This window comes from Pongo abelii, chromosome 6 (genome assembly GCF_028885655.2).
Source record: "Pongo abelii isolate AG06213 chromosome 6, NHGRI_mPonAbe1-v2.0_pri, whole genome shotgun sequence".
Lineage (NCBI taxonomy): Eukaryota > Metazoa > Chordata > Mammalia > Primates > Hominidae > Pongo > Pongo abelii.
Genome location: NC_071991.2, coordinates 19,210,463 through 19,231,647, shown reverse-complemented (window position 1 = coordinate 19,231,647; position 21,185 = coordinate 19,210,463). Strand labels below are relative to the sequence as shown.

General features: G+C 50.0%; 1 protein-coding gene across 1 annotated transcript in view; it reads right to left on the bottom strand.

Moving 5' to 3' along the window:
* GALNT17 (polypeptide N-acetylgalactosaminyltransferase 17) overlaps positions 1-19,644 on the bottom strand; it is a 591,258-nt gene extending 571,614 nt beyond the window's left edge. The window contains exon 1 of the mRNA XM_054559161.2: positions 18,001-19,644. Within this exon, the coding sequence (XP_054415136.1) occupies positions 18,001-18,238 (238 nt within the window). The 5' untranslated portion in view covers positions 18,239-19,644. The remainder of the gene's footprint in view (positions 1-18,000) is intronic.
* Between the last annotated feature and the right edge of the window lie 1,541 nt (positions 19,645-21,185).

Here is a 21,185-nt window from a genome sequence, read left to right as displayed (position 1 = left end):
CCAGCCTGGGACACAGCAAGACTCCATCTCAAAAAAAAAAAAAAAGAGAGAAGGCATGAAGGACCCCACAGGAGTTTTTGTGGGCCAAGCCTGATCATAGCAAACATCACTTCCGTCTACCTCTCATTGCCCTGAACTCAATCACATGGTCCTATCTAACTGCAGGGGAGCCTGAAGATTAGCTCTGTGCCCAAGAGAAAAAAAAATTCCCTGGTGAACACAGCATTGCCTCTGCCACCCTAACTAGAGACCACGGTAGTTCAATGCCGCTTGATATTGACCTCTCTAATCTAGACCCTGGTATAATAGGTACCATAAGAAAAAAATATGCTCTTTCCCATTCAGGAACTCCAAACTAAAATTCTACACTGCACACTCAAACCTAGGTCTGTGGCACAGATCAGGATGGTGAACAGGAACGAGAAGGGTGCCCTCGAATCAAAGGAGTTACCTTCTCGACGCAAGAGAACTGCATCAGCCATTTGTATCAGCTTCCGAGAAGCATGTGCCTAAGCAATGACACACAACCTCTGAGGGCCCCTCCTCCAGCCCCCGACACACTTCCAGGGTCTGGGACCTCAGCTGGAAGGTGAAGCTCCTATGTAAGGCTTAGCATCCATTCAAAAATGACTGTCCCAAGATTATACTAGATCTTGCCCAATTAAAGCCACCATGATACCAACACAATGGATGTGCAATCATAGGGAGGACACGGGGCAGAAGTCAAGGAACAAAACTTGCCAGAGGCTTGCTGAGAGTCGCCCAAATGAAGAAATTAACAACGTGCACTTGTCAGCACTCCTGTTTTGTTGTGCTAATTTCCTTGCAAATATAAGCAAAGCCTTTTAATTAACTTAATATCAATTTCACTTTTCTCACATTTTGTTCTAATTATGGGCCGGATTTACAGCTCGCAAAGCATAATTTAGAGTCCTGGAATTAACAGCTTTACAACTTTACACAAGAGTGACTACTAACCTGGCTGAAGGAGGGTTCCCTGCAACCATCCCGACCCTGGTTGCCAGCATCCTTGTGCTCATCCTGGCACACGTTTCGCTCCCTCTACAGTCCTGGACCCAGCCACCAACCGCGCAAGACTCAATCCCACACCCAGGAGGCAGTGAGTACCAACCTCGCAAAGGAGACCCAGAATGGAGCAGCTGGTAGGTGTCTCTGGACAATTTGTTTATTTCCCTTAGTTTCATCTTCCTCACATGTAAAACAGATATAATAGTATAAATAGGTTTGATGTCGAATTAAGTTAACACAAAATACTTGATATGTGGTTGATGTTCAATAGAAATAGCTGTGTATTAGCCAGGCGTGGTGGTGCATGATTGTTGTCCCAGCTACCCGGGAGGCTGAGGCAGGAGGATTGCTTGAGCTCTGAGTTTGAGAGCAGCCCGGGCAACACAGCAAGACTCCGTCTCCACAAAAAGATAGTTTATAAAATTAGCAGGGCATGTTGGCATGTACCTGGAGTTCCAGCTACTTGGGAGGCTTGAGCCCAGGAGTTTGAGGCTGCAGTGAGCCATGATGGTGCCACTGCACTCCAGCCTGGGAGACAGAGCAAGACCTTGTCTCAAAACAACAACAACAACAAAATCAAATAGTTGTGTATGGTTAACTATGGTATACATACATATATATATATATATAAATACCATAATACTACTGTATTTCATCAAATGTAAGATGGCTTCAACTGTAAGATACACCATTTTTATGTACCCCTGAGGGGGAAAATATACGCTACCAATTAAATGATGACATGTCACTGATCATAAGATAACTCCCAATTTCAGAGATGTAAAAATGTCTTAACAGACAAAATACAATTATGTATGTATGTATGAATGCCCACAGCCTTCAGTATTCTAGTTAACTGAATTTCTAGTTGGCCAAGAATTTTGCTAAATTTTAATATTCAATGGAATGTATTAGGGGTAGAGAGGACACGGTAGACACTGCGGATTCACAATGCAAATGCTGTTCCCGTTCTCCTTCTCTTTTGCTACCACTGTACTTATTTTCTCTGGAAAGCAACTATTCTCTTGAAGCAAAGCTGGTCATCAGACTATATCCTGGCTCACATGTAGGAGCCTACCAGGTAAACGTCTGGAAAAGATTTTCTTTCCTGAGTAAACAATAAGAGCAGATGTGGCCACTGCTACAGGAATCCCTACCTGGTACAAAGATTCAATGGCTGGAACTGTGGCAGCCATCTTGTAACCACAAGGAAAAGACCAAAAGAAATATAATGACATGAGCTATGACACTATGATGCCAAAACAGTGCTAGCCACCACTATTTCTAGACTTGTGAAGCGAGAACAAATTACTTGCTGACAAATTAATTCCTAAATGACACAGACACGGGTTTTTAAAAAATGAATGAAACCCATTCTCTTGGAAACTATTGGGCTGGCCATGCCAACAATTCATTTTGAGGAAAGACAGAGATGAACAAGGGCTAAAAGAAGATCCACTGAAAGTACCATAAGAGGTGAGAAGAAAGGACATTTAATCCTGACAAGGTAGTCAGGGGAGATTACAAGGAATGAAGGGCTTTTGAAATGGTCCTTGGGAGAGGCCTTGCGCAGTGGCTCATGCATGTAATCTCAGCACTTTGGGAGGCCAAGGCAGTGAATCACGAAGTCAGAAGTCTGAGACCAGCCTGGTCAACATAGTGAAACCTCGTCTCTACTAAAAGTACAAAAAATTAGCCGGGTGTGGTGGTGCACTCTTGTAGTCCCAGCTACCTGGGAGGCTGAGGCAGGAGAATCACTGGAACCTGGGACGTGGAGGTTGTGGTGAGCTGAGATCATGCCACTGTACTCAAGCCTGGATGACAGAGTGAGACTCCGTCTAAAAAAAAAAAAAAGAAAAAAGAAATGGTCCTTGGAGAATGCACGAGATTTTAATAGGATGAATGTGATGGTTAATACTGAGTGTCAACCTGATTAGATTGAAGGATGCAAAATATTAATCCTGGGTGTGTCTGTGAGGGTGTTGTCAAAAGAGATTAACATTTGAGTCAGTGGGCTGGGGAAGGCAGATCCACCCTTAATCTGGATGGGCACCATCTAATCAGCTGCCAGCTGAATATAAAGCAGGCAGAAAAACATGAAAAGTTAGACTGGCCTAGTCTCCCAGCCTACTTCTTTCTCCCGTGCTGGATGCTTCCTGCCCTCGAACATCGGACTCCAAGTTCTTCAGTTTGGGGACTTGGACAGGCTCTCTTTGCTCCTGAAGCTTGCAGACAAGCCTACTGTGGGACCTTGTGATTGTGTAAGTTAATACTTAACAAACTCATCCCTCTAAAGAACCCTGACTAAATACAATGAGGGAAAGAGACGTTATTCATAATCTGAGAATTAAAGGACTCTACAATCATACTCGTCTCATTTACAGATGCATAAACTTTGGTCCCTAGAAATAGAGTAAACCTAGAACCCTGGTCTCCCGAACCCAAATTCATGCTCTTTCACCAGGGAAGTATAGCACCTAACAAGCTGTGTGTAACTACAGGACATTCCTCAGTAAACGCTAATCACACATTAGCCATTGTGTCCGAGGCCAGGATGGAAGAAGTCCTTCTGGAACCCTGTTCCCCATTAACTGTCAGCACGCTGGTGTGTTGGTGTCTGAACGTGGTCGCCTGTAATTACGGCAGCAGTTTATTACTCATGCATGGCAAAGCTGAGACTCTGCAGTTAGCAACGACAGGAACATGATTAAAAGGGAAAACTTCTCTATCAGTGGCTCAGCCGATTGTCATCCACATGTCAGAGCAGTCTAAAGACCGGTGAGCAGCAATCACGAGGGGAGAGGAAGATCTTTCAGCCCCTGTGAGTCCTGCATTTATTCTAAGTGCTGTGGAAGGGAGGATGGCAGCGAGGGAGGGAGGGAGAAGGGAGGGAAGGCAGTGAGCACTCCCTCTCCCTGGACTTCTTCCCAGGGGCCACATGGGCACCATATCTCCAGACTGCACTGCCGATCGGGAGATAATTTATCTGCTTCTTTGTGGTCCCCTCCCCCTTCATCCTTCAAGCCAAAAGCCACCCATGGAGAGTTGGCTTCCCTGTAATTCTGGATTCCATCTCTTGTCCCTTAAGGAGCTGCTAGGAAGTCAGGTCTTGCCCCTGCAACATGATCTCTGAATCCAGAAGGAGTGAGAGGACCCGAGACTGGCACTAGCCTCAGCACATCCCAGTGGACTCAATTGTTGCAGCAGTCACAGCTGTGACAATCCCAGTAAGAAGTGGCCTGCGGTGGTGGCACCTGGGGAGGAACAAATCTCTGTGTCATTTGAGATCAGCAGTCATTCAGGGCGTGGGGAGCTGAGAGGAGATGGAATCTGGAGTCAGGTCACTCCATCCACCCGTCTCCACCGCCTCCAGAAGGATCCCTCCAGCCCAGCACAGCCCACCTACTCTTTGGCTCAGGGAGGTATAGAAAATGGAAAGGGACAGAAATATTCCTTTAAAAAAAAACCCATATTGGCCCCATACGGTGGCTCGTGCCTGTAATCCCAACACTTTGGGAGGCCAAGGCTCACGGAGCACTTGAGGTCAGGAGTTCGAGACCACCCTGGCCAAGATAGTGAAAACCAGTGTCTACTAAAAATACAAAAATTAGCGGGGTGTGGTGGCGGCCGCGTGTAATCCCAGTTACTCAGGAGGCTGAGGCAGGAGAATCACTTGAACCCAGGAGGTGAAGGTTGTAGTGAGCCAAGATCGTGCCACTGCACTCTGGCCTGGGCAACAAGTGAGACTCCTTCTCAAAAAATAAAAATAAACAAATAAAGAAACCCGTATGAACTTTATAAAATTAATCAGGGAAGAAGAGTGGGAAGAAATGAAAATAAACCAAGCTTGCAGCACATTCTGCGTTCATCACTAGGTCAGCTTGTTCTCTGACCTGCTTGCTCATGGTTGTTTGCTACCAATTGTCCTAGAATCATGTAGACTCTACTTTTATATATTTATTATTATGATTATAAATTTTAGAAACAGGGTCTCACTCTGTCACCCAGGCTGGAATGCAGTGGCACAATCATAGCTCACTGTAGTCTCAAACTCCTGGGCTCAAAAGAGATCCTCCCACCTCAGCCTCCCGAGTAGCTGGGGCTCCAGGTGTGCACCACCATGCCCAGCTAAGTTTTTAGTTCTTTTGTAGCTGGGACTCCAGGTGTGCACCACCATGCCCAGCTAGGTTTTTAGTTCTGTTGTAGCAATGGAGTCTCGCTTTGTTGCCAGGCTGCGATCCTATTACAAGATTATAATTCCCCTTAACTGCTCCATGGATAACAAGGTAAACATGAAGCGTTAAGTTTTCCCTTTGAGACACTCTTCCAGGTCCTGCACACCAACAAAACTGCTGACATCGGCTGACCTGAAGAACCCCACAAGAAGCTGACTCACCAAAGAATGCAGTTTCCACATCCTGACAATTTCATCCCTCTTATGCCGACCAATCCATGACCCCAATTCTCCAGCCCCTTGTCCTCCATGATCCCCTTAAAAACTCCAGCCCAGGCTGGGCACAGTGGCTCACACCTGTATTCCCAGCATTTTGGGAGGCTGAGGTGGGCAAATCACGAGGTCAGGAGATCAAGACCATCCTGGCTAACATGGTGAAACCCCATCTCTACTAAAAATACAAAAACATTAGCCTGGCATGGTGGTATGCACCCGTAGTCCCAGCTACTTGGGAGGTTGAGGCAGGAGAACTGCTTGAGTCCAGGAGGCAGAGGTTGCAGTGAACCGAAATCGTGCCACTGCACTCCAGCCTGCGAAACAGAGTGAGACTCCATCAAAAACAAAACAAAACCCCAGCCCAGAACTCCTTCGGGAGACGGATTTGAGGGTCTCCTCCCATTTCCTCACTCTGTGCCCTGCAATCATTAAACTCTTTCTCTGCCACAAACCCTACTGTCTCGGTGTAATTGGTCAGTTACCGAGCAGTAGGCATATGAACCTATTGGTCCTGTAACACTTTTGGGACTTGACGTATACCTGGTAAAATTACAAATGTATCCTTCCAATTAGATGACAATGTCTAGATAGGTGTGACCTCTGTAACTCCTTGTACTCTTAGCATCTAAGCTGCCTCTTGCAGCAAGGAAGAGCTCACTAATGGATGTGAACAACCAATAATAGTAATGATTATCAGGTTCCGGACATGCTGAGGGCCCAGCTAAGACCTGAGCCTGCATCCTATGGCACCAACGCCTGCCATGGTGGGACATTCCCCAGGAATAAGCTGATCCACCATCAGGGATTGCTGGTGGATGTCACGGATGACAAGGAGGTGAGGATACTCGGGGAGCTAACAAGGGGATTTCTGACGGACTCACCAGGCCAGATATGGAAGGACAGGAGCACAAGGAGCTAGAAACAGTGGTAGGGTTGGGGACTGGACCTCAATAAGGTGTAAGAGAAGTGGGAGCCTGAGAGAGGGCTCAGGTCAGAGATCCCCAAAGCTGTATCAGATTTTCCAAATGCAGCAATTCCAGATGTTGACTCTTAGTTCTGGATGTGATCGGAGTCACAGAGGGAGCAAATGACATGCAACTAAAATCACTCTGAGGTTCAGAGGCTGGGCTGAGTCCTGAACTCAGAGGAATAGCAGGGCCAGCCACGCCAGCAACACCAGCTCTCTATACCCACTGCTGCATGCTTTTTTTTTTTTTTTTTTTAAATAGAGATGGGGTCTCACTATGTTGCCCAGGCTGGTCTCGAACTCCCAGGCTCAAGTGATCCTCCCACCTTAGCCTCTCAAAGTGTTGGGATTACAGGTGTGAGTCACCGCGCCCCACCCTACTGCTGCATTCCAACCCACTCTCTCAATCATCCCCAGATGCACTAAGCCACAACATGACATCACATTAAGTCAACATAGTGACCTGGTCCAAACCAACCTGGGATCCAAAACCTGGCCCAGTCCAGCCTCCACCCAGTCCTCCTAACAAACTCCCCGTCACCAAGGAGCTCCCACCACACCTCCTCACTTACATGTCCCCACACACTATTCTGCTCATGCCATTCCCTTGCCAGGAATCCTGCAGATTCCTAGTTCTGGCTCTGACCACCTCTCAAGGGCATCCATTTCTTTTCTTTTTTTTTTTTTTTTTTTTTTTTTTTTGACACAGAGTCTCGCTCTGGAATGCAGTGGTGGGATCTCATCTCACTGCAACCTCCACCTCCTGGGTTCAAGTGATTCTCCTGCCTCAGCCTCCCAAGTAACTGGGATGACAGGTGCCCACCACCACACCTGTCTAATTTTTGTACTTTTAGTAGAGACGGGGTTTCGCTGTGTTGGCCAGGCTGGTCTTGAACTCCTGACCTCAAGGGATCCACCCACCTCGGCCTCCCAAAGTGCTGGGATTACAGGCGTGAGCCACTGCACTCGGCCAAGAGCATCCATTTCTTCTGACTTGCTTTCACATCTTCCACAAGGTGGTCTCACTACCTCGCACTTATTGTGCATGCATAAAAATTTCTAAGTGTTCTTGTTTAAATTCAGCACTCACTGGCTAAGCACCTACCGTGCACCAGTTCAAGCCTCCTTACTTCCAGGCTCAGTGTAACATTCCTTTTTTTTTTTTTTTTTTTTTTTGAGACAGAGTCTCGCCCTGTCGCCCAGGCTGGAATGCAGTGGCACAATCTCGGCTCATGGCAACCTCCGTCTCCCAGGTTCAAGTGATTGTCCTGCCTCAGCCTCCCAAGTAGCTGGGATTATAGGTATGTGCCACCAAGCCCGGCTAATTTTTGTATTTTTAGTAGAGACAAAGTTTCACCATGTTGGCCAGGCTGGTCTTGAACTCCTGACCTCAAGGGATCCACCCACCTCGGCCTCCCAAAGTGCTGGGATTACAGGCGTGAGCCACTGCACTCGGCCAAGAGCATCCATTTCTTCTGACTTGCTTTCACATCTTCCACAAGGTGGTCTCACTACCTCGCACTTATTGTGCATGCATAAAAATTTCTAAGTGTTCTTGTTTAAATTCAGCACTCACTGGCTAAGCACCTACCGTGCACCAGTTCAAGCCTCCTTACTTCCAGGCTCAGTGTAACATTCCTTTTTTTTTTTTTTTTTTTTTTTGAGACAGAGTCTCGCCCTGTCGCCCAGGCTGGAATGCAGTGGCACAATCTCGGCTCATGGCAACCTCCGTCTCCCAGGTTCAAGTGATTGTCCTGCCTCAGCCTCCCAAGTAGCTGGGATTATAGGTATGTGCCACCAAGCCCGGCTAATTTTTGTATTTTTAGTAGAGACAAAGTTTCACCATGTTGGCCAGGCTGGTCTTGAACTCCTGACCTCAAGTGATCCACCCACTTCGGCCTCCCAAAGTGCTGGGATTACAGGTGTGAGCACCCAGCCAGTCTAATATTCTTTAGGGACCTGGCGCATCCCTGGTAAAGCCACAAAGATAATCTTCCCACTATTCCACAATTCCTAAGTAAGCATGATCTCTGCACCTCATTGTACTCTTAGCATCTAGCCTACGCCTCGCAGCAAGGAAGTGCTCACTAATAGATGTGAATGACCATCATGTTCTATAATTGGGTTTGTCAGAGACAGGCTGCCAATTCTTCTCCTAGGCATCAAAAGCCATCAGCCAAAGGCACCGTCATTATAAGTAAGAGGAGGAGCAGGGGATGGGAGGAGAAGGAAGAAGGAAATGGAGTCTGGCTCAGATAAACACATGGAAGAGAGAAGGATCCAAAAGTAGTCCGAAGAGTCCAAGAAAGTTACAAGTAAAACGACCTCCTCTCACCTCGTTTGAGATTCACAAAGCAAATAACAATGACCATACTCTACTACGAAGCATTGCTAGCTGTCCATGTACCCATGCAAGAAATATCTCCTGAGGGCCCCGCATAGTGGCTCATTCCTGTAATCCCAGCACTATCGGAGGCTGAGGGAAGAGGATCACTTGAGGTCAGGCGTTCAAGACAGGGCTGGCCAACATGGTGAAACCCCATCTCTACTAAAAACACACACACACACACACACACACACACACACACACACAAAGAGCCGAATGTGGTGGCTCATGCCTGAAATTCCAGCACTTTGGGAGACTGAGGCAGGAGGATCACTTGAGGTCAAGAATTCAAGACCAGGCTGGCCAATACGGTGAAACCCTGTCTCTACTTACACACACACACACACACACACACACACACACAAATAGCCAGACGTGGTGGCACATACTTGTAATCCCAGCTACCAGGCAGGCTGAGGCAGGAGGATCACTTGAACCTGTGAGGCAGAGTTTGCAGTGAGCCAAGATCATGCCACTGCACTCCAGCCTGGGCGACAGAGTGAGACTCTGTTTCAAAAAAAAAAAAAAAAGGCAAGAAAGAAAGAAAAAGAAACATCTTCTGAGTACGTACCATGGCCCAGGGCTGCACTAAGTGCCTTGGGAATATGCTGAGAAACAGCACGCATGGCCCTTCCCATAAGTAGTTTGCATTCTCACAACTGCCGTGTGCTGGGTTTCATGCTTATGCTATACATTTTGAATTTCAATTCATCCTGACATATGACAGTCCCACTTTACACTTAAAAAGTGAAGGGACTTGCCCAAGGTCACAGACGTAATAAGTGACAGTGGAAATCAAACCCTGTCTTTTTTTTTTTTTTTTTTTTTTTGAGACAGAGTCTTGCTCTGTCGCCCAGGCTACAGTGCAATGGCACAATCTCAGTTCACTGCAACCTCCGCCTCCCAGGTTCAAGTGATTCTCCTGCCTCAGCCCCCCGAGTAGCTGGGATTACAGGCGCTCGCCACCATGCCTGGCTATTTTTTGTATTTTTAGTAGAGACGGGGTTTCGCCATGTTGGCCAGGCTGGTCTTGAACTCCTGATCTCATGATCTACCTGCCCCGGCCTCCCAAAGTGCTGGGATTACAGGCGTGAGCCACCATGCCTGGCCCTGAGTCACCACACCTGGCCCTAAGTGTCCTTTTAATACACTGGTTTTGGGGGTTTTTTTTAGAGTTTGGGTCTTGCTCTGTCACCCAGGATGGATGGAGTGCAGTGGTGCAATCATGGCTCACTGCAGCCTCGAACTCCTAGGCTCAAGCGTTCCTCCCACCTCAGCCTGGGACCATGCTGGGACCATGGGCATGCACCACAATGTGTGGCTAATTTTTTATTTTTTGTAGAGAGAAGGCCTTGGTATGTTGCCCAAGCTAGTCTCAAACTCCCGGTCTCAAGCCATCCTTTCACCTTAGCCTCCCAAAATGCTGAGATTATAGGCATGAGCCACTGTGCCTGGTTCTTCTAATATATTCTTACAGACTCGCAGGTCATCTAATCTTAGGTTGTTTCTTCATTGGCCTTGGGCTTGGGTGTGCTCATGTTCCATCTTCCTGTGGTCACTCTCAGCTCTAAGTAATTACCGAGCTTTCTTCCTTTCCACACACTCCAGATTTGGCAACTGGCAAAGGTCAGGGCGGTTGGGTTTCTTCAGCGAGAATGACACTGGCTGCCTCTCCTGCTACCTCTGGGCTGGGCAGGCAGCAGCTGCCCACACTGGCAGGGTGCCCATCACACTCACCTGCCAACACAGATGTGCCTGCATCTGAGGGCTGTCCAAGAACAGGACTCCCTATTTCTTCAGGAGGGACCAGCTGCAACCAGACACCATGAGTCCTTGGAGGTAAAGGGACGGTGTGTCCCTCCAGCACCCAGGCCCTGGTCCTGGGACCAAGCCTTCCACAACCCAGGGCCTGCGTCTGTCCTCAATCCCTGTGGAATGTCTGTGTGCAGCAAATGAAGGCTTGAACTGCCCTGGTTTCCTTCTGATGTTCCCTGCAGTGACTGATTTTAATATGCACATGTGCCCTCTCTCTCCCTTCGCTCGTTCCTGCAGGAAATGGTGGTACTGTCCAGCATCTGTGGGCTGCAAGAAAGAAGAAATGTAACACCAGACCACTTCTGGCATTGATGAACAGAGATGCTTTCCAAATGCCATTCCTCTCTTTTCGTTTTTGGTTTTGGTGTTTGCTTGTTTGTTTGTTTTTGAGACAGAGTCTCGCTCTGTCGCCCAGGCCGAAGTGCAGTGGTGCGATCTCTGCTCACTGCAGCCTCTGCCTCCCAGGTTCAAGCGAATTCTCTTGCCTCAACCTCGAGTAGCTGGGATTACAGATGCCCGCCACCAAGCCTGGCTAATTTTTGTATTTTTAGTAGAGACGGGGTTTCACCACGTTGGTCAGGCTGGTCTGGAACTCCTGACCTGAAATGTTCTGCCCGCCTCGGCCTCCCAAAGTGCTGGGATGACAGGCATGAGCCACTGTGCCCGGCCACCATTCCTCGCTTTCTGACTCTACCTTGGAGACTTGTGAGAGCAAATCTCTCCCTCTGTCTCTCTGTGCCAACTCACTTTCCTTGCCTAGGGGTTCTGTTGGGTGGGTTGTGGTGTGCTGGGGCTATATAGGAGCGTTTTGGTTTCCTATCGCTCAGACTCCAACTTCAAGTGCCTTGAGTGGCTTGCGGGCAGAACTGGAAGAGGTAATTTTGACTTCTCTCCATTTCTACAAAGATTTTCAATTTCTTTAAGCAACTCCACTTCTATTCAATATCCTTCTGAAATCTAAATTTGGTACCTAAGTTGAATCGATTGCATTTCTTCTTATGACAGAGCTGCCCTGGGCTCACAAGGATACAGCTCTGATGTGCATCCTGCGTGGGGACTTTGAGGAGGGGAGAGGGTGTCTCTAAGGCTTGGAGCCTGCGAGGGGCAAGTGAACCTCCAGACCTCTCCATCTCTTTCCCCTTACTCATTAGGAAAGTGCTGGACTCCTGGGAGGAAGTACTCTGGTATTCCTGAACTTGGCTCTGCCCTTCCCTAGCTGTGTCACCCTGGAAAAGTCACATAGTATCTGTTTCTTACCTTTCTCACCTCTAAAATGAGAGAAATAAATAACTTCCTCAGAAGGTGACAGAAACATGATAGAAAGCCAAAAATCACGTACAGAAGAATTCTAACAAGAAATCCGTCTGTCCCTAGGTACACTTTCTTTTTTATTTTATTTATTTATTTGAGACCAAATCTTGTTCCGTCGCCCAGGCTGGAGTGCAGTGGTGCAATCTCAGCTCACCGCAACCTCCGCCTCCCAGGTTCAAGCGATTCTCCTGCCTCAGCCTCCAGAGTAGCTGGGATTACAGGCACCAGCCATCACGCCCTGCTAATTTTTGTATTTTTTTGTAGAGAAAGGGTCTCGCCATGTTGGCCAGACTGGTCTGGAACTCCTGGCCTTCAAGTGATCCACCCACCTTGGCCTCCCAAAAGTGCTGGGATTACAGGCGTGAGCCACTGTGCCTGGCCACTAGGTCCAGTTTCTTAATGCTTGTACAAAGCCAACAGGCCATCATGCAAAAATTTTTTAACACGGTATTGTCTCTGGTATAATTGTTTTAGATTTTCCATATTTTCTACAATAAATATGAATTAATTTTATATACAAAAAAGAATATGCAGTTGACCCCTTGAACAACAAGGGTCTCAACTGTGTGGGTCCACCTGTACACAGATTTTTTTCTTCCTCTGCCACCCCTGAGACAGCAAGACCAATCCTTCCTCCTCCTCCTCAGCCTACTCAATGTGAAGACGACCAGGATGAAGACCTTTACAATAATCCACTTCTACTCAATTAATAGTAAATATATTTTCTCTTCCACATGACTTTTTTTTTCTTTTGAACCAGAAGGCTGGAGAGCAGTAGCACAATCATAGCTCACTGTAGCCTCGAACTCCTAGGCTCAAAACATCCTCCCACCTCAGCCTCCTGAAGAGCTGGGACCACAGGTGTGCACCACCATGCCCAGCTGATTTTTGTAAAGATGAGGTCTTGCTATGTTGCCCAGGTTGGTCTAAAATTCCTGGCCTCAACTGATCTTCTCACCTCAGCTTCCCATAGTACAGGGATTGCAGGCATGAGCCAATGCGCCCTGCCCATACAATTTTCTTAATAACATTTCCTTTTCTTTAGCTTACTTTTTATAAGAATACAGTGTATAATACACACAACATAGAAAATAAGTGTTAATCAACTGCTTATGTTACCAGTAAGCCTTCTGGTCAACAGTAGGCTATTAATAGTTAAGTTTTGGGGGAGTCAAAAATTATACTTGGATTTTTGACTGTGCAAGCGTTGGCATCCCTAATCTCTGCATTGTTCAAGGCTTAACTATAAAGCCATATTCATGTTATGAAATCATACATTTAATGAAAACACGCTGAAACTTGCCTATTCCTAACCTGGCTCACTTCCGAGGGCCTCGAGGGATCTCGTCCCCTTCAGTCAGGAAGGTGAAGACTAGACGAGCCTCAAGATGGCGCAGGCAAGATGGCTTCCTCACACTCAGTCTCTCTAGCTGAGTCCTCCCAGCCCCCACCCCTCTCCACATCCATCCAACCCAACCCAGACTTTACAGCCTTGAGGTTATTTCCTATCTGGCCATCATTTACCTCCTCAAACTAGCTCCCAACAACTTGATCAACCAATAAACCTTAAGTGCCCCATTAAGTGCAAGGGGCCGTGGTGTGCTGAGGGATGGCGGGTGGTATTAAAAGTCCAAAATGGCCGGGCGTGCTGGCTCACGCCTGTAATCCCAGCACTTTGGGAGGCCAAGGCGGGCAGATCACGAGGTCAGGAGATCGAGACCATCCTGGCTAACACGGTGAAACCCCGTCTCTACTAAAAATACAAAAAATTAGCTGGGCGTGGTGGTGGGCGCCTGTAGTCCCAGCTACTCAGGAGGCTGAGGCAGGAGAATGGCGCGAACCCGGGAGGCGGAGCTTGCAGTGAGCCAAGATGGAGCCACTGCGCTCCAGCCTGGGAGACAGAGCGAGACTCCGTCTCAAGGAAAAAAAAAAAATATCTAAAATATGGTTTCAGCCCTTAAAAGGCCTATAGTCAAGGCGCTGTGGCTCACACCTCTAATCCCAGCACTTTGGGAGGCCAAGGCCAGAGGTGGGGAGGGGGGTGAAAAGGAGGTGGGGGTGGGGATCACTTGAAACCAGCCCTGGCAATATGGCAGAACCCCATCTCTACAAAAAATACAAAAATTAGCAAGGCATGGTGGCACGTACTTGTAGTCCCTGCTACTAGGGAGGCTGAGGTGGGAAGATCACTTGAGCCTGGGAAGTAGAGGTTGCAATGAGCTATGATTGCATCACTGCACTCCAGCCTGAGTGACAGAGTGAGACTCTGACTCAAAAAAAAAAAAAAAAAGAAGCAGCAGCATACAGGCAGGGCACGGTGGCTCACACACCTGTAATCCCAGCACTTTGGGAGGCCGAAACGGGTGGATCACTTGAGGTGAGGAACTCAACACCAGCCTGGCCAACATGGCGAAACCCCGTCTCTACTAAAAATACAAAAATTAGCCGGGCATGGTGGCGGGTGCCTGTAGTCCCAGCTACTCGGGAGCCGAGGCAGGAAAGTCACTTGAACCCAGGAAGCAGAGACTGCAGCAAGCAGAGATCACACCACTGCACTCCAGCCTGGCGACACAGCGAGATTCCATCTCAAAAAAAAAGAAGAGGAAGCCCGGAGGAGGTCGAGCCCTCCATAAATCCCACCTGCTTGGACTTCACAGGAGTCCATGGGAAAGATTTAAGAAACTTGAGCAACCTTTAAAATGCCTGGCTTCCACTCTGTACCAAGTGGCCTTGGCCCTCTTACATGCACAGTGCACTGGCTCTAACAGCCTCTCCATTAATTCCAAGGGAATAAAGAACATTAAGGTCAAGGTTTCCTTCTCCACCCTCCAGAGCAATGAATGAAGACCGGCTGCAGAGCAACAGAGCATGTGTCTCCCCAGGCACTAGGAGCCCTTTGCCTTCTTGCAGCAGCCTCCCACTGCAGCAGGCAGAGGGCATCAACAGATGGGACACGCATTACCCAAATCAAGCACCAGCAGAGGATGAAGGTGCTTGAGGGGCCAGGTGGAGAGAGAGGAAGAGCCCCCTATATTTCACAATTTTTCCCTGCTCTTTTTCTGCAGGCTTCATGTCACTGCAAATGACACTAGGCAGTCAGGATGATAACATCTGCCCAGTCACAGCTTGCATTCTTAGCTTGCCCAGGAAAAGCTCTCAACTTGGCCTTGCTGCCAACTTGCAAGTCCAGAAAACTCAGCCTTCCCATCCCACAGCACCTGACTCCACCAGTCCGGGAACTGTTTACAGGGCAGAAGGCCACAGAGAAGGAAGCCAGACGCCAGCCGATCTGAAGCAAGCTCTCAGCTTAAGTCCCCAAAATGAGCTGGCTTTGGAGGTTGGATGGGTTTTCTACCTTTACTCTGCTTGATGCAGGCAGCAGAGTATCGGGCCGTGGGTCAAGGGCCCTGTCCCAAGTTTGTTAGAGAGGCAAATTCTCAGGCCCCACCCCAGACCTGGGCGGGAGGCCCAGAAATCTGTCTTAAAGGGCTCTTCAGATGCACATGCTGAAGATCGAGACACTGGTGCAGGAGCTAAGAACCTCCATTGTGGAGCCTGACATTCCAGGTTCGATTCCGAGCTCTGACACTCACTAGCTGGGTGACTGTGAGGAAGTTGTTAAGGCGGGTGTCAGAGCACCCATCTCGCAAGTCATTGTAAAGATTCAATGGGTTCATGTATGTCTGTGGCAAGTAGAAAGTAGCCTCCTAACCTCCCTTCACCTAGTTTTCTCATTTCTCAACTGGGGATAGGTGGAGCCTCTCTGGACAGATGTGAACATACAGTGACATAATGCACTTGTAATGTCTTTGCACACATTTGGCATACGGCAAGAATTCCATCAGTTATTATTATAGAATTTTATTATTCCTATGAGGGAAGTTGGGGTACAGCTATATAATATTTAATGCTCCTAATTGAAACTAATACTGGGGCCAGGCATGGTAGTTCACGCCTGTCATCCCAACACTTTGGGAGGCCCAGGCAGGAGGATTGCTTGAAGCCAGGAATTCGAGACCAGCCTGGACAACCTAGCAAGACCCTGTCTCTACAAAAAATTAAAAAATCAGCAGGGCATGGTGATGCACACTTGTAGACCCAGCTACTTGGGAGGCTGAGGCCAGAGAATGGCTTGAGCCCAGGAGTTCGAAGCTGCAGTGAGCTATGATTGCACCACTGCACTCCAGCCAGGGTGACAGAGCGAGAAGACCCTGTCTCAAAAAAAAAAAAAAAAGGAAAACATAAAACAAAGAAAGAAACTGATACTAAAATAACCTGTGTCCCTGAGAAAAGCCTGATAAGTGAGGGAAACCAGGTTATCCTTTGAAGTTCCTATGGGTGTGTCTACGGTAGGAATCTATCCCAAATTATATGGCCACCCCATAAGTTTCTGATTCCTCCAGAAATGAACTATGGGTTTTTGTCGCATTCTGTGCCATATTTCTGACACCTGAGAGAAGAGCTTCTGCATAACTTCCGTGGGCTACCCTGACAGTCAGGCCATATACCCTGCAAGTTCAAGGCATCCCCTGGATACCTGTCAAATGGCTTCGAGAAGACCGCAGCATCCTTTCACCTGCTCAGAGATCTGACCACCCCTCTCCCTCCATCCCATCCCTCCCCCAGGACCCAGCAGGGACCTTTGGTGAGCCTGAAAAGAGCCATTTGCCATCCTCCTTCTCCCTGCCCTTTGCCACCACAGTGAAGACAGCTGAGATCCTCCAATGTGAGAAGGTATATGTCTGTATTTGCAATTCCACATATTTCTGTTTTCAACAAACCTAATACTCCTCTCACTTAGGGGAAAACCATGGATAGAAGTTTGTGCCTAAGAGGTCAAGCGCACAGGCTCTGTGGTCAACCAGACACAGGGTTCTGACTCCAAACTCTATTATTATTCCGATTACAGTGGTTTGGGGCGCAGTTATATCTTATTTAACACAGGGCAACTTAGTTAACCTCCCCTCGCTTCGTTTTCTCATTTCCCCTCTGGGGATGGGTGGAGCCTCGCTGGACAGATGTGAACATACAGTGAGATAATGTACTTGTAATGTCTTTGCACGCATCTGGCACACAGCAAGAATTCCATCAGTTATTATTATCACGATCTTCGTGATTATCTGCAGTTCGTTTGAGAACATGAGCTACAAGCTCAGAAAGGGAGGAGGTAGTCTGTACCTAAGTACGTATCTGCCTTGGATAACCCCACGCGTCCTGGAAACCTGCCTGTACTCAGGTAGGTAACACTCACTCTGACGTTGGGGACAGCTAGCGTCCAATGACCTGGCCCAGGTGTGACGAGAGCACATAAAAAGTCTCCCTCTTCTCCTGAAGTACTGAGCACAACATTTTAGATGGGACAGATTCTGACAATTGTCACTAATGGGATGCCGCATCTCTCTTTGCTACATTCTGGAAACTTCCCAGGCCCACCCTGAGCTTTAACAATTGCCCCTCCGCAGCCCCCAAGGAGAAACACAGGCGGCAGGAACGGAGGAGTCCTCATTCTTAGCTGAGCAGCTCGCCTCATAGAGAGATAACATATTCCTCCGATATACTACCTAAGCGCATTAGCTCCGCGACCTGGGGCCTTGACTTTGTCTGCAGACATCTAAGCCCTCCAATCTCCCAGGCTCCCTACTGGTACCCCACCAAACGCTGGGCTCTAAGACTATTTCCTCCTACACGTCTGCCCGCGCGCCTCCAGTCCCATTTGGCCGCTCCACTAGTTTCTGCGCTCGGGCTAGAGTCGCCAGGGAATGATTTCCAGTCCGCACGCAGGGACCGGGAGCCAACCGTACTGACATGTTTCCAGGATAAAACCAAATTTGCAGGTGGGGCACAGAAAAGAATCAGGCAAGTTGTTCTTTCCAGCAGCCCCGGCCATCTGCCCGAAACGGGGCAGGAAGGGTAAGAAGGAGCGCGCGGGAGCCAGGATGTGCCGGCTCCCAGGCACAGCGCGCAGCGCGCAGGGACCCTGGGACTCACCCTGTGCCTGGCCCGCCCGCGCCGAGCCCCGGAGGCGCCGGCGTGCGTCCTTACCATTCAGCTGCCGGTACACGATGTCCTCCAGCAGCGACAGGCGCTTCAGGACCGCATCCTGGATGGGGCTGGCGCTGTGCGCGCTGAGGTTGGCCACCTCTGCGCGCGGCCGGATCTCGTGGAAGGCGTCTCCGCTGCGCACCGCTATGGGCCGGCACTTGGCCAGGAAGAGCACGAAGCCGGCTACCGCGATCAAGTTCAACACCAACAACACTTTGACTCTTCTCAGTGAAGCCATCAAACAGCCCGGCCGGCCCTCGCCCCGGACCCGCGCCCCCTCGGGCTCCGGCGAGGCGCGGGGCAGCCAGGGGCCGTGCAAGCCTCACACACCAGACGGCCGGCAGGGATCCAAGCCCCTGCCCGCCCCACTTCAAGGATGCTCGGGCGGTGGAGACGGCTGGGAGGTCGGGTTGGTGGTGGGGAGAACGGAATCGCTCACATGGAAGTCCTCGCTCTGCAGAAGTGCTCCCCGAGACGCCTGCTCAGTCCACGGCGCACAGCCCCTTCCAGGCGTCTCGGAGAAAGGCCAGGGACTTGGGGGTTTCTCTTCTGCACCAGCAAGTGGTTCGCCTCTGGACCTCCAGCCGCCGGCGCCGCGGACTCCGAGGCCGGCAGGCGGGGCTGCCCGGGAGGCGCACACGGAGCGGCGCGCAGGTGCCGGGCTCAGGGATCGCCGCTCGCCCACGGCGGAGCGCGCCGCGCCTGGGGCCGCACAGCCTCCACCCTGGCCCGCAGGCGGCCGTCGCGGCGCGCCACCCGCGCTCTTCAGCGGAGGACCCGCTCCCCCGGGCGGGCGCCTTTGTTCCGCTCACCGACCCGCTCCATCGCGCCGGGCAGAGGGGAAGCCCGCTCGGGGCGCCCGCATCCTCCAGGCTCCGCAGTCACGCTCAAGTCTCAATTACTCTCAAAGTGGGGGCAACACTAGGGGGCGGGCGCGGGGCCGAGCGCTACGTCCTCTCCGCCCCCCGCGCGGGGTCCACCCCACCCCGCCGGCAAACTCACCAGCGCGCACAGCGCCGCCGGCTCCCGGACACGTTCCAAGCCCCCAAACCGCGCCGAGAACCTTCGGGGCCTTCAGGGCACACCGGCCTGTCTCGGAGCTGGCGCGTCGCGAGGCTGGCGGGAAGGAGTCGGACCTCAAAAGTCACAGCAGTTCGCTACCCCCTCCCAAAACGTCGCGGGCAGCGCGGCCCGGAGGTACGCGCGCCGAATCACCCTCCGCTCGCCAGATCCGGCCGCGCGGCTCGTCCCGCGCCCCCAGGGAGCCAAACGCCGAGTCTCCCAATTGGCGGACGCAGTGACACCGCCGCTGCGGCACCAAAAGCCACACAGCCCCGGAGCTGAGGAGCCCGGAGGGGACGCGCAGGTGGCGGCGGAGGGCGGGGCGCGGCCCGAGGGGAGCGGCGGCGGCGCCAGCTCCTCCTCCGCCGTCCCTCGCCACCCCGTCCCCGAGAGGCTGTCGGCCGCCGCCGCCCGCAGGCTGCCGAGCGCACAGCTCCCCGGCTCGCCGACTCGTGCGCGCGCACCCGGGCAGGGCGGGGGCGCCTGGAGAGTGGGGACCGCGCGGGATGGACGCAGTCAAGGCATGCTGGCTGCGGCCGGCGCTGGAGGGACCCTTTAGTTCTCAGTACTTCCGAGCGGGCGGGTTCGTTCCATCCCGGTTGGCAATGAAGACATCCTTTTCTGTGTGCTCGCGGCTCCGCGCTGCGTGGCCAGGAATGGCTAGAGGGAAAATCTGGCCTGGAGGCTCGGATTCTGAGACTTTCGGAGCCAGGCCGGGCGTGAGCGGGCTTGGGGGGATTCTCTGCGTGCGAGAATTCTAACCTACCCAGTCACTGCTTCTAGGCCCACCCACTGCTCTGTTCAAATTTTATTATAAGAAGCATATTCATTTGGCTCCTGGTTTTCCACTACCTCTTCCTCTTCCCAAACAAAACCCAGGAACTCGAAATACTGGAATTCGAACCCCCCCCCCCCCCCCCGCCGGTTGATCCATTTAATTCCTTGGGTCTAAAATGGAAATCAGGCCGCCAACTAATAGAAATCGGGCAGCAAAGCTAAATGGAGCTGGTCGTTTTCCCCTCATCATTTTGATCTCATTAAAGTTTTTGTTTTTGTTTTTGCGGTTGTTTTGGTTTTTTCTGGGGCTTGGTTTCTTGTTTTGTTTTTGCTTATGTATTATTTTAAGTTTTGATTTTTAACATAGAAATGTATATGCAAAAAAAATAGTCTTTTTATTTCATTCCCTTGGAACTCTGTGCCTGGGTGCAATCGGATCCTCAGGGCACATGCTTTGTATAATCTACCTGAAAGTGGACACAAAACAGTTAAAAAGGCACAAGGGATGATTTTTAGCCACACATGTTAGGCAAGAGAGAGGCTGTGTGGGAAGAAACTTGGGTTACTGAGCATCTCATGGAGTATCCAGTTGAGTTGGGTGTTATTATAACCACACTACAGATGGAGCTAGCACAATCAATGGAAGCTTCTGCAAAAATAATTTTTGAACATTCACTCAGCCGCAGGACTGAAGCCAGGGAGGCTGAGGCATTGGGCTAGGGTGCCCAAGCAGCAGTAAGTGGCTCTAAGTACATGCTTGAGGCTGACTCTCAAGCGTGTGCGTATTTGGGAGTGGGAGACAGGAAACAAAAGTAGAGGAAACAGCCTCAGAGTAATCGAGAAGTTTCCAGGCAAATTTCAATTTCAGAGAGATTTCTGTGCTTTCTCTAAAGTCAGAGAGGTCCCTGATGCAAATTAACTTTTGGCTTTATCATGCATCCTCCAGGGGCCTCCTCTCAGCTCCTGCACGCATTCTGGGCAGCTTCTGTGTTCAAAAATGACACTGGACACTACTCAATGAGTGACCCACTGTCATGGCCTCATCCTGAACCCTGTATTCACAGAGGAGCCTTCCACTCCTGCAATTCTGTACTAAAATCCCAGCCTGTTATTACTGTTCCCTAGCTTTTTATCTCTCCCATTCTCAACTCCAAACAAACATATTCTCCAGCCAACAACTTCGTTCTCCTTCCCAGGTGTCCATGCCTCTATCCCCTCTGGAGTTCCTTCCCTCCTCTTCCTGGAGTTCATGGTTACTCATTTATTTCAAACACATTCCTAATAGCGCCTGCTATTAAGGATCATGCACATGTATATCATATTTTTCCACTGCCCCAGCCCAGCAA